The 25,823-nt window shown below is 45.1% G+C and overlaps 1 protein-coding gene across 1 annotated transcript in view; it reads left to right on the forward strand.

Moving 5' to 3' along the window:
• Positions 1-8,174: 8,174 nt before the first annotated feature.
• SORCS3 (sortilin related VPS10 domain containing receptor 3) overlaps positions 8,175-25,823 on the forward strand; it is a 550,161-nt gene continuing 532,512 nt past the window's right edge. The window contains exon 1 of the mRNA XM_090279550.1: positions 8,175-8,850. Coding sequence (XP_090135676.1) covers positions 8,227-8,850 — 624 coding nt within the window. The 5' untranslated portion in view covers positions 8,175-8,226. The remainder of the gene's footprint in view (positions 8,851-25,823) is intronic.

Below are 25,823 nucleotides of genomic sequence, written 5' to 3' on the forward strand. Positions count from 1 at the left end.
ATATTAAAAAAAAGTGAAATCATAGAGAATTTCTCTTACCACAAATAGAATCACACTGGAAATCAACAACAGAGAGATAGTAAGAAAATCCCCAAACACTTAGAAACAAGAAAATTCCTAAGTAATCCATGGGTCAAAGAGGAAGTCTCAAGAAAAAAAATTGAACCGAATGAAAATAAAAAAAAACATATCAAAATTTGTGGGATACAGCTAAAGTAATGCTGAAAGGAAAATTTTTAGCACTAAATGCATAAATTAGAGAAGAGAAAAGCTTCAAGTCAATAATTTAAGTTTCCAACTGAAGAACAACAAAAAAGGAGGATTTAATAAAGAAAATAGTATAAATCAATAAAACTGAAAACAGAAATAAAGAAAAATCACTGAAACGAAGAGCTCTTTCTTTGGAAGGAGCAATAAAATTGACAAACTTCTAGCAAAACCATCAAAATAAAATGGAAGAAGTTAGCAATATCAGGAATGGGGATATCACTACCAGTTCTGTGGAAATCAAAAGATAATAAATGAATACCACTAACAATTCTAAATTTGTGCACAAATTTGACAACCTAGACAAAACAGATTTATGTTTTAAAAAACACCAACTACCACAACTTGCCCAATATAAAATAATTTAAATGGCTCTATAAGTATTAAGCAAATTGAATTCATAATTAAAAAAAAAAAAAAAACTCCTACAGTTGAAATTTCCTGGCTCAGATGGCTTTACTGAAAAAGTCTATCAAGTTTAAAGAAGAATTCAGACCACTTCTACACAATCTCTTACAGATGATAGAAGAGGAGGAAATACTTTCCAATTCATTTTATGAAGTTAATACTACCTTGATACCAAAACCAGACAGACAGTACAAAAATTTTTGAAAAACCCACAGAAAAATAACATTCATTAACATGGATAAAAACTCTTTAACAAAATATTGGCAAATGGAATTCAGAAATGTACAAAATAAATTATATACCATGACCAAGTGGGGCTTTTTGCAGACTAGTTTAATATAAGAAAATCAATCCATATTAATAGGCTAAAGAGGAAAAATAAACCTATCACATAATCAATTGATGCAGAGAAAAGCATTCAACAATATTTAACATTCATTATGATAATAAATCAAAAGAGGAATAGAAACTTTATGTGATAAAAGGCACCTACAAGAAAACAACAGGTAACATTATGCTTAATGGTAAAATACTGATTGCTTTTTCTCTAAGATCAGAAACAAGACAAGGATGTCCAATCTTACCACTTTTATTCAATATAGTGCTGACGTTCTAGCCAGCACAAAAATGCAAGAAGAGGAAATAAAAGGCATTCAGACTGGAATGGAAAAAAATAAAACTGTCCCTGTTTGGGAATGACATGGTTGTTTACATAGAAAATCCCAAGGCGTCTATAAAAATCCTGGAATAAGTGAGTTCAGCAAGGACACAGGATACAAGATAAAGATACAAAATTAATTGTATTTCTACATGCTGGCAGTGAACCTATTGGTACCAAAGTTTAAAAGTGTAAAATTATTTATAATCATTCTCCAAAAGAAATACTTAGGTATAAGTCTAACAAAACAAGTATGGGAAACATATGCTGAAAGCTACAAAGTTCTGATAAAAGAATCAAAAGAGACAGAAATAATTGAAAAGACATTCTGTGATCATGGATTGGAAGACTCAACATACTAAAGAAGTCATTTCTCTCCAAATTGATGTACAGGTTCAATAGAATTCTTATCAAAATCTCAGCAACATTTTTTATAGATAGAGACAAAATTATTCTAAAATTTATATCGAAAGGCAAAAGTTTATATCGAAGTATTGAAATAACTAAAACAATTTTGAAAAGAAGAACAAAGTGAAAGAAATTTCAAGAGTTAATCTATAGCCACAATAAAGAAGTCTATGTGGTATTGGCAGAAAGATAGGTATATTGATCAATGAAATAGAATATTCAGACATATACCCACACAAGTATGCTCAACTTATTTTTAATGTATGAAAGCAATTCAGTGGAGGACAGATAGCTTTTCCTTAAGCGGTGCTGGAGCAGTTGGACATCAGTAGCCATAAAAGTGAACCTCAGCTTGTCCCATACCTTATACAAAATTAAATCAAAATAAATCATGTGCTTAAATGTAAAATTTGAACTATACAACTTAAAGAAACAATCATAGGAGAAAATCTTCATGACCCAGGGCTAAAGCAAAATGTGTGATGACACCAAAAATTGCATGATTTATAAAGGAAAAAATTGATGCACTGGACTTCATCACAATAAAAAAATTCTGCTCTGTGAAAGATCTTGTTAAGAGCATAGAAGGGCAACTGATAGAAGAAAATATTTTTAAACCACATATTCTACAAAGAGTAGTACCTAGACTCTATGAAGAACTCTATAAAGTTAAAAGAAAATTAAACCAATGTAATTAGAAAATGGGCCAAAGCCATGCAGAGACATTTCCCCTAAGAAGATATGTAGATGGCAAATGGGACATAAAAAGATGTTCAACACCATTAGCCATGAGGAAAATGCAAATTAAAGCCACAATGAGATTTCATCACATACCTACTATAATGGTTGAAATAAAAAATATTGATAGCACTAAATGCTGGAGAGGATTCATTGCTAGTGGGAATGTAAAAACTGTACAGCCACTCTGGAAAACAGTTTGGCAATTTATTAAAAAAAAAACTAAACATGTAACCACCATAGGACTGAGCAATTGTACTCCTGGGCAGTTATCCCAGAGACATGAAAATTTACATTCACTGAAAATTCTGTACATGAATGTTTATGGCAGTTTTATTCATTATGGCCCCAAACTGGAAACAACTCAGATGTCCTTCAACAGGTTAAATAAACTCTGTGATTAACCAACTCTCACTCTCCTGCAATAGGCTGAAATCAGCAACAAATCATCCTCATCTCATAGAGGATTAAGCATGATTTACATGGGATAGATAGCATCAAGATACTTGCTTTAATTTAAAAATATATATGTGGTATGAAATATGTTCCTAAAAGGCATTGGCCTTGGGTAATTAAAAAAAAAAAAAAGAAGGCAGTAAAATTTTTTAGTGAATAGATGAGACTCAGAATTTGAGTTTATTCGTTTGTCACCCTGATATTGTCTTAATTTGTATATAAAATTGCAGAGGATTCAAAAAAGGTAGCATTTTATATAGATTTGAGAAACCAGGTTACTCCTTACACCTAAAACCACTTACCTGGGATAGAGCATAGCATCAGTCACATCTCAGACTTTTGCCTCTTTATACATATGCTGAAAAGACCAGGTGACTAGTAGTTGCAGCAGAATGTTATTTATATTTATTTTTTAATTATTTAAAAATCATAATTATTGTATTTTTCCATTACCATTTGTCCCCCGTTTCCCCCCACCCCACAACAGTCACCACACTGTCGTCCATGTCCATGAGTCCTTTCTCCTTTCTGCTCTGTCCCTCCACCTCCTAAACCCAGCCCTCTGCCCTGCGGCTGTCAGCCTGCTCTCTGGGAGCCTGTCTCTGTTTTGCTTGTTAGATCGGTTTGTTCATAAGCTTCCACATAGGAGTGAAATCGTATGGCATTTGTCTCTCACTGACTGGCTGATTTCTCTTAGCATAATGTTCTCCAGGTCCATCCATACTGTCACACATGGTAAAATTTTCTTCTTTTTATGGTCGAGTAGTATTTCATTGTGTAAATGTCCCATAGTTGTTTTATCTGCTCATCTACTGATGGACACTTGGGCTGCTTCCATATCTTGGTGACTGTAAATAATGCTGCCATGAGCATAGTACCTGAAAAAATTAAAAATGGAACTGCCTTGTGACCCACTTCTGGGAATTTATTTGAAGAAACCAGATATAATAAGAATATCATTTATTTTTATTTGTTTTATCTTTTATTGCACATTTATTGAGGGTCAGTGCTGTGCCAGGTGCTGAGGGTATAGTGTAGAGCAAAAGAGACACCTCTTGCCTTCATGGACACACGGTGGCAGGCAGTCCTGCTTTCAACGAAAGGTCTTATGACAGCTTTTATCTGCATTTCAGGTTTTATTTTCTAATCATTTGCCTCTGTGGAAATGCAGAGAGTTACAATGTGCACTGTTGTTTTGATGTTAATCAATTAATTAATTTCCTTTTCAGTTCTCAAAAGCGTGTGAAGTGGGTTATCAATGATGCACAGATATAATAAGACTAAAGAGTATCAAACAATAAAACACAACATTTACTAAAAGGGGAGTAGAGGATAAAGATCTTGTTCTGGAGACCAGTTAGAGCAAGTGAATCCAGTACTCAGCTTGACTTTCAAGACAAGAGGAAGACAAAGTGAGAAGACAAAGGCGCTTTAAAGCCTTTAAGACAGGATGCCAGTTTCACAGGAGAAACCCATTTTTTCCTGGATCTAACTTTTATATGGAATTTATCTTTAGATTCTCGTATAAGGAGTGCTGAGCATGTTCGGAAGTATGAGAAACAGGAATAACTGAAATGTTTATCTGTGTCTGCTCTGGGTGCTGTTAGCAAGAATCTATTAGGTTACTAAGGGGTTGGAAGAGTAAGTGAATGTGTGTGTATTTGTGATGTCAGGGAGCAGAACAGTTTCCCCAAGAGTTATTTCAATGTGATGGTTAAAAAAAACAAACCCTATAAAGTGCCACATTAGGGTAACATTTTGTGTAATCTCATGGGTAACGTGTAGCATTCAATTTGCTTTCTCTAGTTGTTTGTAACAGGGAGGAAACCTGGAGGGAAAATACATTCTCAGCGAGGCCTTCTTTGCTCTCCCCATTGGTACTGGGGAGGGCTAAGCCTAGCTGTCAAACTGCCTTTCCCAGCTGAAGCAAGGGTAAGGGGGTGTCCAATCCAACCCTTGTCCTTTCTTTTAAATTCCAAATAGGTACTTTACAGATCCCATCTTTTAGCAGGAAAGAAGACAAAGGAGTTGATGATGATTGTGGTGGTGATGATGATGATGGTGGTGGTGGTGGTGATGGTGGTAGTAATGCATATGATGTCAAGTACTGCAGGATAGTGGAGACAGGCTTCATGGAAGAGCTGGCATTGAAAACACATCATGATGGAAACTGGCAGAGGGCAGATTATAGGCTTAAGGCATATGGTGAGAAAGTCCAAGGAGGTGAGGTCGTGCGTGGAGGCTTGGGCATTCTAAGAAACCTGGATGTGTTGAGTAACAGTTGGTCATGAAGAATTTTGAGGAGGGCAGTCAATGAAATAATCTTCCCTACATTTCAAGAGGCTATTTCTGCCAACAGTGTGAAGCTGCACTATCTACAACAAGAGCCACTAGTCATGGTACTATGTACACCAAGGGAGATCTTTCCAGGTTGGATGTACTTAAAAACGCAAGAAGCAGAGGCTGTTCGGGGTGCTGTTTCTGGAAGCCATTGGGTGGTAGTTGTTGTGGGGTAGCACTTTGATGAGTCACCTGAAGGTAAATGTCAGACTGAAGAAAGTCCAGTACAGAGAGGCTGGTAAGGAAGGGGAGACTGCTGGTATAGGGGAGAACTGGGGAGGAGAGGTTTGGGCACTAAAGAAGGTTGGTGGGGACTGGGAGACTGGGGAGGGAGGTGCCCATGAGAGTCTCTTAGCCATCTTTTCTAAGTAAATACTTAATAGCCACATCTCCCCAGGTCCGGGATTCAGCCTTTCCACCAGCCTCATCGGGGGTGGGGTTCCTTCAGATGGAAGGGAGCAAGGCGAGACCTCAGTCTTGCTCTTGAGAAGGACTGCCCTCCTTGGGGGAACTTCAGAGAGCTTCAGGGATTGGCCCGTTTCTGAGCTTGGGGTTGGGCATGCCGGATTCCTTACATTATGCCACTTACCACCTCTGCCCGGAGCACAAGCAGAGGAGAACCTTCGCATCCCTCGCAAACCCCGAAGTTGCGGCTCTGGCTGCAGCGCGGAGCCTTCCCCGGCAGGGGCGCTGGGAATCCGCTGATGGCTGGCTTTCCTCACGTCCCGAATCCCGAACCTTGCGCCTACTTCAGCCTTCGGAACAAAACTTTTCTTGGAGTGGCCCCTCGCCCGCGATCGTTGGAAACCCACAGACACTAGGACCCGCCTCATTCTGGGCTGGACATGATCACCAGCCCGCTTCCTTGATTCCTCTTTTCCATTTTAGGTCCAGGTGGAAAAGCGAGTTCGCTGGGGTGGGTCTTCCCGGTAGGCTATTGTCGCCCTCCCTCACCTGGCTCAGATTCCCAGGCGCCTCCTCTGCCTCCTCCAAGCCTCTTGGCCTCCCCTGGCGCATGTTAGGGACGCCCCTTTTCGCTCTCCTGCCCCTTTACAGCACCACTAGCTCGCCTTCCAGCCTCCAGTCAACTCTCCACTCTTCTTCCTTTCCCTTTTATCTTTCTGTCTCCATATCCCCTTCTGTTTCCTTCTTTTATCTTCGCCTCCTCTTTCTCTCCTCCCCTCTGCTCCTGTTTCCCTCCCTCTAGCTGTCTTAACTGTCTCCCACAAAGGAACTCTGTCTAATCCCCAAGAGGAAGACAAGAGCCTGGAGGTGGACAAGCTCACCAAGCTCCCCTCCCTAAATCCTGCTCCTTTCACAAAACAACCCCTCTTCCAGCTCCACTCATCTCGGCCTTTTCAATCCCTGGAAATCAGGGGGCTTCTTGACGACGCTGGCTGAACTGCAAGCCCTGAGGCTCTAAACCACATCTTCAGGTCGTGCTCGGATTTAGCTTCCTTCTCTCCAGCCCACCGAACTCGCCCTCTCCCCCACAGGGCTCGAAGGGTTCCAGCTGCGCTTCTGCACGGGGTTACGGGAGGGCTGGACCCTTTAACTGGCAGCGAACAATTTGGAAGAAAAACTGAGCTCGTTCAGAAACGCTCAGAAATGAATCTAGGTGCGACCTGGAGCCGGGGTAAGGGGGTGGTGGGAGGTGGGGGTCTGCATCCTCCAGGTGAGTGCCAGAGTCTCCAGCTTCCACTGGGGGTCCCAGGAGAGTGCAAGCCCCTGATATCACTGCTGGAACCTCCCAGTCCCCCCCCCCCTTCTATAGGTTTAAGGAACAACCAGGTTATATCTGCGGGTGGTGGGGGACTGTGGGTGCACTGGGCACCAGGAGGAGGTTGTCCTGAGCCGCCTGCCTTGCTCTTAGTTCTGCCATTCTGACAACACGCAGGGTCGTAAAAATTCAAACACAGCCCTTGCATGATCCGCGCCTGTCCACAGTCTCAGCCCGAGCACATCCTTCCCCGCTCCACACCCCCTTCCCTCACAGTAGCGCACATAGAATGTGCGTGCAAATGCACACGCACAGAGCCGAGGACCTTCGCACACCCAGACAGCTCCAACTCAGCCTGCTATCTCACCCAGGGGCACACCCCTCACTTCACCCTCGCCCGCCTGCCCGCCTCAGCGCACGCAGGCGCACAGGAGCGCTCTACGAGCCCCCGCCCAGGCTGGGGTGCAGGCTGCGAGGGGTGGGGGCTGAGGGGGGAGCAGCGGGAGAGGCGGGCCAAGTAGCCGAGAGTGGAGTCCCTGGTCCATCCCGCGCTCAGCTTCCGTGTGCTGTCTCCCCACGCGCAGGCTCTGGCTGGGTTCCCCCTTGGCTCCCGAACCAACAGTTGGCGCTGAAAACACTTCACTCCTCCTCCTCCCTCGAGACCCCCTCTGTCCTCTCTGCGTGCTATCTCCCCCACCCCTCACCCCAACAGGCCGGAAGAGTAACCCCCTAAAAGCTGCGAGAAGCGTCTCTCAACTCGTCACCAGGAGCAGGTTGGTGGCTGGATTTCGGAGAGACTCCGGATTGGGGTCCAGCCCCTTCTCTTGGATCTGGCTTGATTTTCATATTTTAAAAAAGGATTTTCTCATTACCTTTGAACACTCCGTTTTTACAAAATTTCTGTTGAAGCGCAGTGGGGAAGATTTTGGGGAGCTTATTTGAAGGGAACAAAAGCACAGAAGGGGCATTTATTAATTTTTTTCCCCCGGGTTTGGAATCACCCTCTGGACAAGAGAGCGAGAAATCGAAAGGGAGAGCGAGGAGGGAAGAGTGGAGAGGACCCACGAAGCGCACGCCAGCCCCAGCCACCTTCTTCCCGGCGGCCCCCTCCCCATTCCCCCGACACACACTCGCTGGCTTGCTCGTCTGCACGCGCACACCCCCTGCGCCGGACCAGCACCTCGGCAGGCTCCACACACTCGGCAGCCCCAGCCTCAGCAGCCGCAGCGGGATGGAGGTGGCGCGCACGGAGCGCCCCACAGGCTGGCCCGGGGCACCCCTCGCCCGGACTGGGCTCCTGCTCTTGTCGACGTGGGTCCTGGCCGGGGCAGAGATCACTTGGGGTGCGACAGGCGGTCCTGGGCGCCCCACGGGCCCGGCGTCGCAGCCCCTGGTGCTGCTTCCTCTCTTGCCGCGGGCAGTGGAAAGCCAGTGGCCGGAGGAGCTGGCGACAGCGCGGAGAAGCACCGCACTGGGACACCGGCCCGGACCAGAGCCACTGCTCCATCCAGACGGCGGCAGCGGCAGAAAGAAGCAGGGAGAAGGCAGGGGGCTGTTCCCGGCAGGTGCACGATGGGGACAGGACATTCTGGCTACTGGCAAACCTGGCAGCTCGAGGAGGAGTCGCCGAGCGCAGCCCCCCAGTGCCCTGGAACGCGAGGACACTTGGGCCACTGCCTTATCCGATGGTTCCAAAGGAAGCCGTCATCCGGCCAAGGGTCTCCGGGAAGAGGTGAAGGCATCCCGGGCTGGAGGGGCGGCCGAAGAGCTTAGGCTGCCCAGCACCTCGTTCGCACTGACCGGGGACTCGGCCCACAACCAAGCCATGGTGCACTGGTCGGGACACAACAGCAGCGTGAGTACCCACCCAGGGGCGGTGGACCTCACTGTCTCCCCACAGCAAGGGAAAATGGGGGTAGGAACGAGGGACAGGGAGTTGGTCAGGGTGGGGGTGGGGCGCCATGACTTTTAGAGACAACAGGTTTATCCAGCGTCCCCCACACCCCTAACAGGTTAGTGGAGTTTGTTGGGAGATTGTGTGTGTGTGTGTGTGTGTATTGGAGATCCTAGGGTTGTGGCTGGCTGCTGGGAGGGGAGAAGAGGAAGAAGGGGCCCAAAGTTAATCAGAGGAGGGATCTGTGGTCACTTTCTGTGGTACTCAGCTTGGAGAGTCAGTTTCCCCGTTGGGCGATTTAATTCGTGGATGAGAACACTGATTTGAGTAGGAAGCCGCTGGGAGCGCTGGAAAGTCTGATACATCCCCCGCCGTTGCCAGGGCTTCCTTCCCCCTTCTCCCCTCCAATCACGAGGAAGGGAACCCGGGACTCCCTACTCCTGCCCGCCTTAGGGTCCTCGCTCTCTGCTCCCGGCCCAGGTTCTCCCAGCCCTGGCAGTAAGCAGGGCCAAGCCTACCCAAGTCTGGCCTCCGGGTGACACTGATTTCCCTGTTCCAACCTGGGCAGCTGCCCTGGAATGCTACCGGGGAGACAGCAAAAAAAGTTTAAAGCGTGAAGTAAAATTCAGCACCCATTCTGCACCCCTTGCCCTCACGCGTGCACAAGCGCGCACAAGCCCCTGAACAAAAACTCGCCTCGGCTGCTTCGTCCTGCGCCACAATCGGCTCCGCTCCCCGAGTGGAGTTGGGTGCTTTCAGCACACCTCTCTACCCCTTCTTTCTCTGCCGCCAGGTTGCCCTGGAAGAGGCTGTATCGAGAGGTGGCGCCCTTGAGTCCACTCTGGTGGCTCCGAGCTCTACATCAAGCGCTGGGCTCTGAGCACCAGCCGCTGCAACCCCAGCAGAGCGCGCAGGGAGGGGTCTCTCCCCACCCAACTCCCCGCACCCTGTGCTGTGCAGCCAAGCCTACGAACAGCGGGAAATGGGCTCTCCAGGTGGAAGGGGCGGACCCCCACGATTTACCCCACTCCCCTCACTTCTGCCGCCCCCACTCCAGCCAGTCTCACAAAAATCCTTTTCTCTGGCTCTCCGGATCAGATGGCGACTCAGTGCTGGGCAGGAGGATGATGGATGTCTGCACAGGCAGCTTTGGGGAACTCCTCTGATGGCAAAGCACCGCCCTTCTCCCTTTGTATATCTCTTCATGACTGGCATTAAAGATTTCCCTGGGAAATTTTTGCCTTATTTTAACAGGGCCTGGCTGGGGCTGTCACAGGGGTGAGAAGCAAATGACAGGGAAGCTAGGAGTCTGCACCGGCAATCCTGAGTATGATTCCCTGGTTCTTAATGACACAGCGCGGGTAGCTGAGCCTGGGTGATGGCTGCTGGGTGGGAAGGACTGGGTGGTGGCTGCTTCATCTGCCTCCAGAGAAGACCCCTATAACTTCGGAGTGGGCAGCTCTGGGTGTGTGTCTGTGTGTGTGTGTGGGGGGGGGGGTCGGGGTGGGAAACGTGTGCCTTTGCAGGGATGGGTGATTGAAGACTTACAAGTTCCCAGGGGACTCTTTGTGAGAGAGAGAGAGAGAGTGTGTGTGTGTGTGTGTGTGTGTGTGTGTGTGTGTGTTCCTTCCTGTGTTCTCACTGGGTGAAAAGGATGGATGGATGTCTTGAAGTAAATATGTCCTAGGAAGAGGAGGTGATATCCTTAGTATCTGTGAATTTATTCCTGACTGACATGTTTAGACATTATAAACTCACTCTGCTTGAAGAGTTTTCTTATACTTCTGCTTTTATTTTAAGGATCTTGTGTGTGTGTGTGTGTGTGTGTTGACAAAGACCCTGGAGATGGGACTTTAGAGAATGCTCTATGTAAATAATAGTTAAGAGCACAGCCTTCTCTGCCTGTCTCCTGAGCAGTTGTGCAGCAGAGGAAAGGATGGGGCAGGTCTTGCCCAGTGCTCTCTGGGAAATGGCTCTGCAGTTCAGAGAGGACCAGAAGGGTCTGAGAAGTGGGCCAGCTAGGCTTGGCATCCACGGACGACAGTGCCCTGGGGGTTTATTGGTTGTGCTGGTGGCCTGTCTTACTGTCCAAGCAAAGGACAAGGTAGCATAGACAGGTGCAGGGACCCCATGGTGTCCTCTTTCTTGGGTCCAGAGGACTGTCTCTTTAGCTCCTTGGCTGGACCTGCCTCTTTTGACCACGCTTTGCACACAGGGCTGGTGAGAAAGGCTTTGTTGAGCATCAGGCCTGTGTTGCCCTGAGGGAAGATGGAGAACCATGTTAACATGACCCTGTCTTTGAGAGACTTTTAAGGAAACAACCCTGGGAGAGTTATGGGGAGACAAGTGGCTGCTATAGTATGCAGTTGGTTTCTTTCTCCCCTTTCCCTGTCCTGAGGGCAGTAAAAGAAGGCGTTGTAAGTAAAACGCGGGTGTGGAGTGGTGGGGATGATGCACCTCTAAAGGGTCCGTTCATCATTGGTTTCAAAGTGGAGAGAGAGGGCCCCAGGGCAGAGAACTTGGGTCCTAGCATTCGGCTCTTTTGACATGAAAAAAGAATTCCATCTTCTCTTCTCACTTCGGAAGTGTTAAACTTGTCCTACTCTGGGAAGGCGACCAGGTCAATTAACATGCTCTCCTTCTAAGTGCCTTTGGTGGACCCCATTACTTGACATGAGTTCCTTTTGGGGGAGTTTTTGGTCACCCTGTATAACTGGAAGTTAAACTCCACTGTGGCAGTTTGCCATCAGGCATGCAGAAGTGCACATACAAGACAAGGACCTCCACCCTACCGCATGTGTCCAGTGTGTTCCCAGGGGCTCAGTGGGCAGAAGGATATCCTTGCTCAAGGCTTGGATATTCACTTTGGTCCCAGGAGTGGGGAGGAATGGCTTGGGGCAGGGGTGCCCAGCAGGCTTGAGCCAGAAGGCATCAGGAGGGAATGGAGTCTTGTCTCCTGCTGACTGTTCTTGGCCTGCCAGGGGTTCTGGGGGAGAGGTGAGTGGACTTGGATTTGGAGCCTGAGTGATTTGCCATTCATTCTCCCCAGTTGTCTCCAGCTGGGATCCTGGTGATTAATGGGTTAGAGAATGTTTCACAAACGCCCAGAGGAAGCCCAGTTCGGGTGGTTTACAGGGGGACAGAAAAACATTATTCTGCCCTTCTACAAATGAAGGAAGAAGCCTCTCTGCTTGGTCAGTGAGTTGGCAAATGGCTGTGGACAGCTGTGAAGGCCTCCTCCTCCCTGGACTAACCCTTGGTGGGGATGCCCCATTCCTGGTACTGGTGTGACAATGCTGCCTCTCCTTAGATGGATCCCCACTCCTTTCCAGCAGCTCACTCCCAGAAGTGGTGATCTGCAGGCCTGTAGTGTTATCTGATTGGATGACTTGCCAGATAGTTTTTAGGTAATGTGCCCAATACTGCACCTTGGTGAAGAGAAATGGGAGGTGCTGATAATTTCAGGCCCTTTCCAGATCACCCTTCCCTGAGCAAGAAGGTGGGGACACATGGATTCTCCCAGATGGGATTTCATACCCTTAACTAATTCAGCTGAACTGTGTCCTAAAATATTTATTTACTCCTAATCTGAAAACTACCATCAGATTTGATCAAATTAATTGTATTTCACTTACTCAAGCATCTAATTGTGGCTCCCAAACAGATTTTTCAAATAGCTTTTGGCTGGATTGTCTACCCTTCGTCGTGTCTGCTCAAAGTCCCCAATGTCACAATATCTTAATGCATTTTGCCTTCTCGGAGGCTTAATAAAGAAGCCTGCCACAGAAGCCGTTCTTCGGGGTTTTGCCAAAAAGAATCTGTTTTTAATTAATATTACAGGGGAGCCATCTCAGTTAAGATGTAGCTGGGAAAGGCAGAAAGCACTAATTTCTCCTGGTCACTGCTGTCCTGGGGAAGGGGTGAAGAGGAAGGGGCAGACACAGGCTATTTGTCTGCTCTGTGCTTCCTCTGATGTCTGGCTTATGGTGTTATTGGCTTCTTAGATCCTGCAGTGGTTTCCAAAGGGAGCAGAAGTTGCAAAGTCCTTCATTGGAAGGCCTCACTGAATGATTGCAGAATTGCAGTGGTTGGAGCTTGCTTTGGAGTTGACAGGGAAGGAATGCCAGGAAGCGGCTTCTCCAGTTGTGTTTTATTTAAGGGGGAGTGGGGGACCTGTGGCTCCATGGGTAAGAAGGCTCAGGAGGCAGAAGGAAGAACTGCTTTTCCTTCCAGCTGTGTAAATCTATTATTGCAACTGGGGGAATTTAGGAACAGGGTGATCTATGAGCCCTGAATCATCCCAGAAGGGGCAGAGAGGTGCAACACAGCCAGACAGGCTGAGAAAGGAAGATGTGTCTGAAGGCCAGGGCTTTATCCAAGGCCAGGTGTACCTGAGGCCTGGTGCGGTGATTCACCTTCTGATCGCCCCCTTCCTTTGCCTCTTGGCTGGCTTGGGACACTTCCCTCACAGGGAAAAAGTCAAAGGATGATGTTTCAGCAAGTTTGGGAGACCTTGTGGAGGAGGCACTGGAAGACACAGAATGCTAGTGTGGGCTACTTTGAGGCATCAGTACTGGCACTATGGGATGGTTGGGATTTTCCCCTTGGAATTGGTGGGTAAGCTGACTTTGTTGGCAGTGAGTAGACATGAAAGAGCTCTGCCTTACATGGAGGAGATACTCAGTCATATTTGACCAGGTGGATAAAGGAGTAACAGTCCCAAGTCTCATCTAGCAGAGGTTACAAAGAAATTAGAAATCCTCATCCTTACAGATGTCAATGATATCTTTCTCTCCTGTTCATAACTTGACAGCTGTTATCACCAGGAGTATTTCAAGCACTATGTCCACATTCTAGCTTGAGTACCTTGAGCCTTTTAGATTCAAATCCAAAAGTCCCTTAGCCTGTCATTCAAGGGCCCTCACTGTGTATGTTCTGAGTCTGCTTCTCCAATTTTATATTTGGCTGTTCCCTGGTTGACTCCTTCACTCTAGCAAGGCAGCCCCTTCATTGTCGGAAGCCCCCTCTTGACTCCAAGCCTTAGCTATTGATGTCACCCTCTGTGGAGATGACCCATTATTCACAGCTCAGGTCAAGATTCAAACATAGCACTTCTCTGGAACCTTTCTTAGAAGCACTTATTTTTACTTTTCCTATGTGCATATAGAATTTACAGACTGCCTTAGCTGTGGGGTAGGACAGTTTAACACAGTCTCTTAATAGCATTGAGTTTATACACCTGGTTTATCATTTCATATATGAATTTTAATGTAAGATTTAGAGGCATCTCTACTCCACTTAGTAAGCTAGGAATAGGGACTAGTCAGCAATCCTGGCTTCTTTCTTACGTGTGCCAGAGATCAGATGAACTCACGTAAGGTATTCAGCCCTTTGTTAAGTGATTCCTCTGTATGTGGCAGTGTTCTGAGCCCTGGGCTGGTAGGGGTGTGATGGAGGGAGAGAACAAACAAAGATAAGACAGTGTTTGCCTCAAGGTCCTTCCAATATGCTTTAGATATGAGACTTCTCTTCTATCAAGTTAAATAACACATGACAGCAAGACAGATGCCACGGGATGATATGTGGTTAATTGCCAAGTGGTCATTTCAGGCTATGAGCTCAGAGGAGAGAGGATCACTGTGAGACACTGCAGGCATCTTGGACTCACAGAATGCCAAGGCTGGCCGTGCCCTTGGAAATCGTCTCCATGGAATCACTTAGCACTGAGATAAGGTCTATGAAGCTTAGGCAGAAACATGGCACCCTACAGCTTAGACTCCCTACTGTGCTTCCTCTTTGTGTTGCTGTCTTCTGCTCACTCCCAGTTTTCTCCTTCCTCCTTGGGTTTACAGACTGCTTTCCTGACAAAAAGTATTTATGCATTTTCCCTCAGAGGAGATAGAGCGCTGTCCATTTTATAGGTAGGATAGACTGAGGCCTAGAATGAGTATACATGAGGCTAGCCAGAGAGACTTAGAAATAGATTCCCCTTCCTACTTCCATGCTGTGTGCTATGGCCACCCTGCCCGCTCACCCTGGCCCACCCACTGCCATGGCTACAGATAATAAATACCAAGCTCATTAGGGTTGGACAATCTCTATTCTCCTAACAGTTGTTAATGGGGGCCTCTTGTGAGTCACCTCATGATTTGCGTTAGTGAGTGAATCAAGACTGGTTGCATCATCAGGAACATTTTGCTCATTTATTTTGATCAGTGTAGTTTGGGTTCATTTATTTATGGAAATGCTGCTCTTTATAGCACACTAATGAGTGCACTATAGTAAATTCAAAAAGAAAGTAATGGGGTCTAAGAACTTCAGGATTGCTATTGATGCCTCAAGATGAGAGGGACCCAGAGCACAGTGGGGCCAATCATTCAGAGCTGTTGATCAGTAAAACTGTGCCCAGGGGCCTGTTACTTGGCACACATTGGAAGAGAACCTTAGTTTATGGCAATACCTGGAAATAGAGCTATTGTAGGGTAATCAAGAATCCTATTAGGTTGTGGATTTAGGGTTCTTTACCCTGAGTATGATGATATGAGTTTTTGATGGGAGGGTTCCCATCATGAATGCAATCCTCTTCAGGATTGATTGGGAACAGACATGTGCTAGCAACATGAAACAAGACCATATAGTAAACATGAGCATGGGTTCTGAAACCAGCTGCCCGAGTTCAAATGCTGCCTCTGTCTCTTAACAGTTGTGTAACATCAGTAAGTGGTCACCCTTCCTGCCTATATTTTAATCTACAAAGAGGGGGTCATGATAAAAGCACCTCTCACATTGGGCTATTTAAGGATTAAATAAAATGCACACAGCAAATTGCTTAAAAGAAGTGCTTGACCTGTGTAGTAAGCCCTTCAGATACTTTGAGTAGGTTTAGTTGTTACTTTTATTGAAGCAGAAGAAGGAGGGACTTGCCTAAACCTTCCCAGGGAGCTCATGGCAAAGCCTTGGCTAGAAGCCAGTTCTCAGTGAGATGCTTGTTTTGACAACTTCCTGTGTGGCCTCAGTCGGTCGAGTTGTTGTGATATCTGCCTTCTGTGCGGTTCTGAGATACACAGTGAATGAGACAGAGAAGTGAAGGGCCGGGAACCTGGCTCCTTGAAATTCATACTCAGAATCTGTAATAGAAGTTTAAGATCTGATAGTGTGAGAAGCAGGTTAAAGATTACACTCATTCATGACTGATAATTTGAACATTTTTCCAGGATTTCATTGCGTGAAGCGTTGAGAAAGGTATTCAGAAAGATGAAGAGTAGCTTTGCTTGGCCTGGGCATCCGTGATTACCCCTCACAGTAATCATGGAAGGCTTCCTGAAAAAAGTGAGGGAAATGTGGGCTGCTGGGCTGGTTGGCAAGCAGAGCCTGTAGCGCCCAAGACTTGCCTACGTCAAGGTCCGTGAGATGGGCCTGTGGGTTCAGGTTTGCTTCTCCTCTTGATCTTCTAGCTTTGCTTTGGGCCTAATATGAAGTGGGGGTATCTGTGGCTAGAACTATCTGCAGAACGCTTGCATCCTCTTTTCTAGAATTACCATACTAGCCCAAAACATTAGTATTTTGTGGTGATGGGCATGCATTGAGTTAACAGGCTTGAATTCCCTTTTTGCCTGCACCCTAAGCACCAACAATGGAGCCCGAGATTCCTGCAGACACTTGAGGGAGTGTTGGCCTGGGAAAGAAGTGAAAATAAATAGGATGAAATAATAACAGAATGCTGCATGAGGAATTGTCCCAGAGGAAAGAAGAGCAGTGGCAGCCTGCAGGTGCATCATGTGAGGGGTTGTTTGGTGGCCTATAGGTGAATAATTGATGAGCAACAAAGCAGTTGAGTCCTGAAGGCTTATCATTCAGCCTCTTCTTGCAGAAAAAAAGGAAATGGATGCTTTGTACAAATATTCTGCAGTCTATTCAACCCATGAAAGACCCAACTAAGACTCTAGAAATAAATTCAGCCAGAAGTGATGCTCAGGCTTGGTTCTGCCATCTCTTCTGCCTTTTCTGTCCTTGTGCCTGATGGCCAGTCAATAGAAGCTTATTGAGTTGAATGACATAACTACTTTCTGAAATACTTAAAACTGCCTAAATAAAGAATGAGTATCTTGGGGATGAGGAAGGGTCTGGCCTCCTCTGGCTTCCTCCAGGCCTAGAGTCTGCACCCTTGGGACATCGCAGTTGTCTGTCACCGGTTCTCAGGTACCACATGCCCGATTCAGTACTTGCAAAGTCTTTTTGGCATCTATGGTGAGGTAGGCAGTTTCTTTTCCAGATGGCTAGAATCAGGTTAAAGATTACGCTGATGCATAAGTACTGAACTTTTTCTTTTTAAAATCTGTTCTCAGTGGGAGATGGAGAACAATTACTGAGGTGAACATTTCTTTTTTGTTCAGGGCTGGAAAAGTAGTTTAAGCTGCTGTATCCAAATGTGGTTATACATTGTAGGGTAGCTTGTCTACAGTGAGAGTTTTAAGGCCATGAAACAAGATGCAGAGACACTTGTTTTCAGCATGATGGTGCAGAGGAAGGATATCTTTAGAAGTGAAAGAGTTGTTCATATTACTGGGTTTCTTTCAGTATCACTCATGCTTGAAAGCAGACTTTTGACTGGAAGATTTTTCAAAACTCTGAAATATCTTTTCTGTTATGAGAAGGTCTCCAAGAAACAGTGACTTTGAACAGGTCTCTAAGCCTTAGTGTCATTGGCTATAAAATGGGGATAATACCAAGCTTGTAGTGTGTTGTGAATCTTAGAGATAATTCATACACATAGGCTATTCTATGGGTTAAGAATGTTAGTTCTTATTACCTGCCAAGGCAGGAAGTGGGGTAGGTTGAACGTCTAGCCATTTGTAGCAGATAAAATGGTACCCTGTCCATACCTCCTTGGCCCTTGCCCTGTCTCTGCATGCTGGCCTGACTTCTAACCACCAGCACCAGGGCCTTTTCGCCCACTGGAACTTGATCATGCAAGACACAGGCTGGAAGTGTCAGAAATTAATTCCCATCAAAGAGTAGGGAGAAGCCACCTATCAATGACTAGTAGGAGTTGGCTAAATACCCCAGCTTCCTTGCCCTTAGTGATGGGACAACTCTGAGGCTGGTTTTCTACACTGTCTCCCAGAGTCCCCAGTGGGATTAAGCCCAGGTGACTACCGAGTTAGCTTGCTTGCCTTATCGGATGCCCTCTCATTCCCCTCTCACTTTCCTAGTCCCCTATCAGCATTACTTAGGGTCACCTCCCAAGTAAACTACTTACATTCAAGCCTTTCTTTCAGGATATGTTTCTCTCTCTATATTTTATATAAACATATCCCTCATAGTAAATATCTTTGTGTGTGTGTATATATGTGTGTATATAAATGTATCTGTATGTAAAGAGATATACTGTCAGGAACTGGCTTACACTGTATGGAGGCTGAGAAGTCCACAATCTGGAGCTGGCAAGCTGGAAACGCAATATTGCTGATGGTGTAGTTCTAGTTTGAGCCTGAATCTGAAGCAGGAGAAAACCAATGTCCCAGCATGAAGACAGTCATGCAGAAAGAAAGAATTATTTCCTACTCAACCTTTTTGTTCTATCCACGCCTCCAATGGATTGAATGAGGTCCATCCGCATTAGGTAAACTGCTTAACTCAGTCTACTGATTCAAGAAATAGCCTCATAGACACACCCGGAATAATGTTGGGTCATATATTTGGGCATCCTACGGTCTAGTCAAATTGACATGTAAAGTTACCCATCACACCAAATCAGGAATTTACCTTTTAAAAAATACTGCTCAGTGCCATACCATGGTAGGTATTGAAGATGGAGATGAAGTCACTGACTCTGGTTCAGAGAGGGTCCTCCTTTAGAATGGCACCTTCCAGAAAAGTGGTGCCCAGTCCATGGTTATATTGAGTGGCAGAAACATGGTATTAAGGTTTTGAGAAGAGGATACACACCTTTAAATTAGTCATCCACTGTTATTTCTCAGGGCTAAGGAGCCCCACCTCACCCCAAGGTGTGTGCTTGGTCTTCATAATACACAGAGGATCCCTCTACCTGCGTGCATGTAATCTGACTGGGAATAGAGCAAAATTCCTCTTTTTCTTCAACTTTGTCGGGATCTTAGCAGGGAGCAGCTGAGCTTACGGTTGGTATCTTTCTTTTTAAGATATCATCATTGAGGGTGATCATGACAGGTTATAAAGAATATGGGCTGGAGAGTTGGAATCTCTAGACTGGGGTTCTTGATTTATATAACGATCTTCAGTGAGTCACCCTTTCTTAGGTATAGCTGAATAAAGGCCCTTCCAGGTGTAATAGCTTATATACCTCTGAATTAGAGATTTTTTGAAATGGGTGCATTAGTAATGAGAGGTTCTTGATCAATGAGAAAAACTGTAAAATGTGTTTCTCATGCATTCATATATTTGGTCTTAGCCCAAGCATATGTTCATTCATCCATTCATTCATTCATTCATTCATTTTTTTTTCCTGCTTAGTATGATGCTAATTTATTTGAATTTCCTGGGATTCAGGTTATTTTAATCTATGAAATGAAAGAGTTGCATAAATTGATGCAGGCCCATTTTACCATAAACTAGATGTGATATTAGGTCAATCATTTCTTTATGTGTGAAATGGGGACAATCCTACTTGCTCCCTTTATGTCACAGTTAAATAATGAGATACTGCACTTGCAAGCATTTTGAAAAGAATTTTTCTCAAAGGGATATGAACAGGGTTTGCTATGAACTCATGGCGTTAGTTCACCTTCCCTCTCCTTTATTCCTTTAGTAGCTGGAGGTCCTTCCACAACAGATTTGATGCCATGTATGGCATCCATGTTTTTTTGCCTTCTCCCAGCACAAATGAGACAGTTTCAGTAATACACATCCCCGATGTTAAAAACATTGAGAGCCTTATTCCAGGAATGCTGTACAATTTATTTCAAGTCACATCTGATATAATAAAATTTTCAGATGGCAGTGTAATTTGGATGTTTAAGAAAAACATTTGTTCCAGAACTTGACCTATATTGATTGTTCTGCATTATTCCTGTCAGATAATATGAAGTATTGGGGAGCATCTAAATATGGCTAGTGATGCAGAATGTGATGAAAGCACATGATGCATACTGGACACCCACAAAGAATATTGTCTTGGGTGGGAAATACATATTAGATAAACATTGCCAAAAACAATGTAAGATAATTTAAAATATGTGCCAATTTGAGCATATTTAGGAAATACACTAGATGCAATCAAAACCACAGTGAATCAAAACTAATATAATGTTGAAATATTATGGTTATGTTTATTATTTACAACAAAACCCAATAGCATGGTAGGAAATAGATCTAATTCTCATGACTAAAACTGTGTTGCTTGGTGAGGAGTGTTCTGATCTTTCAGGTCAAATAGATTATTTTTTGTTCTGACAGTTGCTCAGAATTCTGCCATATTAGTTTGGACTAACTTTCTTGTATAGACTTTTGTGTTTTTCCTTTGAGTTTCTAACTGTTTTATCTTCCCCTTAAACAGAAGAAACATTTATTTTTCACCACAGTACTAAGATATTCCAGCTTCGTAATTGTACTATTATTAGACATTCCAATTCATACTGATTGATTTGTAGGCCTGCTTCCCTGTTGTAATCTTGATGTATCTATTTATTCTACTCCTGTTGCAGCTGCATAGGTGAGACTGAACACTCTGAAGCAGTGTGTAAAGTAAGCAAAGTTTATTGCCGGCAGTACCCGAGCAGGTCTCTAACAAAGCTCCCACGTGGAATGGGTTTTAGGGCAGGGCTTATATAGGGGGTTTGCTGCTTTGTTTCTCCTTTGGCGGGAAGCAGCCCTAGGAGGCGGGGGCTGGGCAGGGCTGCAGGAATGTCTTGGCAGTAACAGGAATAGAAATTCGCAAGGCTATAAGGTTATCTTTAGCCTGCAGCTGCAGCCTTTTAGTTAGGTCGAATTCTTTGTAAACCAATTAATTTTGAAAAAAGGCTAGACATTCTGTAAGACATAACTTTACAAGAGTTATGAACAAGTCACAAGCAAATGGAAGGGGATAGGGCCACCATGGGAAGGAGCTGAGCTGGGGTCTCTTAACTTATAAATCACTGGGTGGCTGTAACATTTCTCCCTTTTAAGGCTTTTTAGCAGGCCTTTGCTACTTTTTACAGGGAATATCTGGTGCCCCTACACTCCTGGGGTAGTGCATCTGTTCCTTGGATTTCTTTTCTCTTACTGGTGCTGAGTTTCATTTTTCTGTGGTATATCCTTAAATATTCTTTTCCAGAAAGTGCCTGAGAATGCTTATTCCTGTGTCCTGATATAAATATTGAGAGCTTCCTTTTAACTCTCAAAAGATCCTGGCTTGGGTGGTAGATAATACAGTCACCAAGTACTTCAGCAATACTTTTCTTTTCATTCTTGGCATGTCTAAAATGTATTTGCTCTCACGTTGGCTTGATGGTTCATCTGGACATAGTAGGCTAGGGTCAAAATTTTTTTCCCTTGGATCTTTGAAGTGCTTAGATTACTTGCTGAATTTGTATCATCTGCTGTTTTTGGATTAGATGTATCTCCCCTCCCACTCAGAGACTGATGAGAGTGGGGAAGAGGAGCTGCCTGAGTTGCTACACCCGTAGCTTTGTTCAACTTAGGGAGGCAGAACCCTTTAAAAAGTCCCCATATATCACAACCAGATTTATTCTAAATCGGCGTATGATGTGGGGGACTAAACCCTCTACAGAGCAAACTGCAGTAGACACATTACCTAAATACCTTCAGTATAAAACTAATACAAAAGGTAGTTTTAGCTACCTTTTACTTTAAAAATTAAAAATTTGCATTTAAAACTTCATCAACATTCAACAGCTATTTGCGGGGTGCCCTCTGTGTGTCAGGCACTGCTGGGCTCTCAGTTTATAACGTGGCACAGTGCTCGAAGGGGAGTGTATAATACTATCAGAGGCTGCACCAGGGATTTAATGTGCAGAGGACAGAGAGGCAGGAGTAGATGAGCGCAGATCTCTGAGATGCTTGGAGTCAATGAGGGGAAGAGGAGAGGGCAGAGTGTTCTGGCACACAGCTTCAGGGGCATGAGGGCAAGGTATCTAAAAGGGACAGAAAGGACAGGGTGGTTGGCGCAGATGGTTCGTGGACTGGGGGCTGGTGACATATGAAGCTAGACAGGCAGGCATGGACAGGACCAAGTAGGGCCTTATGGGCCCAGGGGAAGGAGTTCCTTCTCTATCCTACGAGCGAAGGGGTAAGCCACAGGAAGGTTTAACCTAGGAGAGTGATACAATTAAATTGACATTAAAAAACCACTCTGACCACCCTGTGGTTTAGAGGAAGAATAGGATGGGTGCTTGGAGAACAGACTGCTGCTGTAGCTAAAGATGATGGTGGCTTGGGTGGTGGAAGTGGGATTGGGTGAGGAGGAGCCCACTGAAGAAACAGTTAGCAGGTGCAGTTGATGTGTGCTGTAGGCTCCTCTGTATGATTCTTCACTACTCCCTGTCACTCCCTTTGTACTGGGCCTTCATAGTGCCCTTTCTCGGTGGGAGGGGCATCCTTCACCACATCCTAACTTTGCGTTTGGCCTTGTGACTTGCTTTAGCCAATAGAAGAGATGCCATTCCTAAGCTTTGTTAACAAGAGCCATTGTATATCTACCTGCTGTGGGGAGCCTCTGCAGTGGCCATGAGAAAAATGCCCAGACTAGCCTACTGCTCCTGGGAGGATAATGAGCCTAGATCAGCCGAGCCCAGCCCAGCCGTGAGCGGCAGAACTGGCCCACAGAGCCCAGCTGTATCAGCCAGCCTTGAGCTGCCCTGTGCATTTATGAGAATAAATGACTGTTGTGAAAGTAAGTGGTTGGGAGTTGAGAGGTTTGTTTTGCAGCATTTTTTTTTTTTTTTTTTTTTTTTTTTGCAGCAAAAGCTAACTGATAGAGTTAAATCAATGTAGCGTGATAGATCAGATGTAGAAAAGTTGTGGGGTTGTAATTACGGTGTAAAGTGAGGCTCACCGATATTTCAAGGTGATTAGCCTCATGCATGTTCTACTTAAGTGTGTCTTTTTGGTGGTTTCCGGCCACTCATCTCTCTTTACAATTCATAGCTTCTTTCTTTCTGGGGCTGAATGAGGTGGGTTGGATTCATGGTCTAAAATAATTTATTTTCCACTTTTTATTTCTCATTTAATTTCCAGCGGCCTAACCAGATTCTAGCAGAGTGTTCCAGCTAAGTGGTCCCAGGTCCCTCAATGGTGGCCTTCAAGCCCTAACACTCAGTGTGTTTAGGGTAGAAGTCAATTACTGTCCTAGCAGTGAAGATGGGATTTCACTTTGGGGGAGGGGGGCAGAAATGTGAGGCCAGGGACTTTTTCGGTCTTGACTGATTATTTAAAATATATTAGTGCTGATAAAATATTTAGCTTTTAAACAACATGTTTAATATAGGGAGGCGTGTTTTATTTATTAATGTCAGTGGCAGGGAGATTGGTAGGAGTTGTGCTAAAGTGCACTGTTGTGATTTTGCAAAGTATAGTAATTATTGTAATATTTTGTTGAATTATTAATATCTAGTATGCCTGCAGGAACATAAGCTTCTGCAGTCGAATTCATTTCAAGATTGCCTTTCTCCCTTCTGGTTTTGTTTTGTGTTTTCTTCCTTTCTTGTGCACATATGAATTTTTAAAGAACTGAAGCAGGGGGCCAGAGCTGATTACATTGTGTGAAACACTGCTATCGCACCCTGTAACTAAATATAGGCAGGCAGCGGTGAAAAACTGTTGTTCCTCAGTGAGCCCCTGCTTCAGCCAAGCCCGTTTGTAGTACCAGACCGAGGTATGCTGAAAGAATCACGTCTTGGAGAAAAGGACTCATCAGTGCGCCTTTTTCAGGAACTTGGATGAGGAGAGAAAATAATAGGGTCATGTGAGTATTATACGTGCATGCGTCTAAGCAGAGCTGACATTATCTGCAGACGGAGTTGGCAGGTGTTTGGCTATATGTACTAAAACAGTACCAACCTCCGTTATTAATAATTTCAACAACTATGAATTCATGTCTATTATGTGCTCAGATGAGTTCCATGTGGATGATGATGATGAGATGATGATGATGATGATGATGATAGCTTAGTTGTTATGTGAATGAGCTCATTCTGCAATAGGACTCTAGATCCAGGCACAAGTACATGTAGGAGCGTTCCTTTGGGTTCTGGTGACTGAAATGGGAAGACAAGCCTTCCTATCACCATCTACCAGCCTTAGCAAGTGGCCCAAGTCAGTCAACATCTGAGCCTCAAGTTTTCTCATCTGTGTCATAGTTACAAGAATCAAAAGGATGTTATATATTTGGAAGGATATTAGGACACGCTTAAGGGAATGTCATCGTAATTAAATTTTAGAAGTGGGTCAGACTTGTGGTGTGATTTTGAGGGGTAGCAGAAAGCAGTCTCTGCTCAATTTCTTTTTGGCCAGAAAGTTTGCAATTTGGGAGTCATCCCTTTTGGTTAAACATTGTCCTCTCTGAGAGTCTCTTAAAATAGAAATAATTTTAGAGTTGGAAAGACCATGTAGAGATCTAACCACGTCCTTATCCAGATGTGGAATGTGTGGTCAAGAGAGACTGTGGAGTGCCCAAATTCACCGAGATAGTGAAAGCCTCCACCCCACTCTCCATCTCCCTGACTCCTAGTCCAGTGCTCTTTCTGCAACACCCTGGTGCTCTTCACTTTTCCATTGAGTTCTGTGTGGTCTAGAGTTTTTCTCCGAGTTGGGAGCCTTGGGCGGAGTGAATACATTAGATAACTTATGGGGTGACAGATGTTTTAGGTGGCAGAGCACTGCTTGGGTCAGATGGACCTCACTTTGCACCTTAGCTCTACCATTGACTAGCTGTGTGCTCTTGGGCAAGTGACTTTCTGAAACCCAGCTCTCTCCTATACAAAATGGGGATTATAATCCTTATTTTGCACACCTATTGTGAGGATTTAGTGAGTTTGAAATGCTTGGCAGGGTGCCTGTCTTGTGGCAGAAGATACTTGACCAGGGGTAGGAAGCGATTATAAGGTGGTAAGAGGTCCTGAACATTAGCTTGGCCTGACTCACAGTGGGTCTGCTCTTCCTGGGAGCCATTTTTCCCCCACTGTGAGGGTGTGTGTTTTTAAGGGAAGAGAAGCTGCCCATTCCAGCGCTGTTACTTCCATTCCCCAGGGCTGGGTGGTTTCCTGCAGCGGAAGTCCCTGTGCAGTGGGCGCGCAGCCGGGTAGTGGCCCTCCTTTTCTCTTTAATCTCAGACGGGGACAGCTCTAGCCCCATTCTATTTTCCCCTCAAGGGGTTGGGGATGGCAGGAGGGTGGGGATGATGGTCTTCAAAGACTAGCAGGTGACGCTGAAGATGAGACACACTAAATGATGTGTATCCTGTGCTATAGGCTCTGTGTCATGTGGGGCTTCTCCTTGATTTAAGTTACTGAGGTGGTTTCCTGAAAATGGGTTTTATTTATTTATTTATTTATTTTTCCACTGGAGAGTTTATCCTGCGCCTAACAAATCCATCTTTACTCTCTTGTGAACTGGGTAGGACCCATTGTGAATTTACAGCAAGTAAAGCAGGGCCACTCACGGGTAGAAGAAGGCATTTCCAGGGACAGAAGGAAATCTTAAACACCCCAGAGCCTATGTCTCCTCCCAGGCATGGGGGCTGGGCCAATGTTTGCTGAAAGCAAAATAAGAAAAGAGAGGGATGCAAAGACGCGTGTTCAGTTCCCCTTCCTGGCTCTTATTGTCCCATGTGCCCAGTACCCTCCACTTTGTTGCTGTCCCTGGTCTGGAAAAAAATGTTCTTAGTCCTTTGCTCCTTCAATTCCTTTTCCTGAGGATTTTGAATTTTATTTTCCAGCCTTATTAAGTTATAATTAACA

The sequence above is a fragment of the Furipterus horrens genome, unplaced genomic scaffold, assembly GCF_987537825.1.
Source record: "Furipterus horrens unplaced genomic scaffold, mFurHor1.1.pri manual_scaffold_5, whole genome shotgun sequence".
Taxonomy (NCBI): Eukaryota; Metazoa; Chordata; class Mammalia; order Chiroptera; family Furipteridae; genus Furipterus; species Furipterus horrens.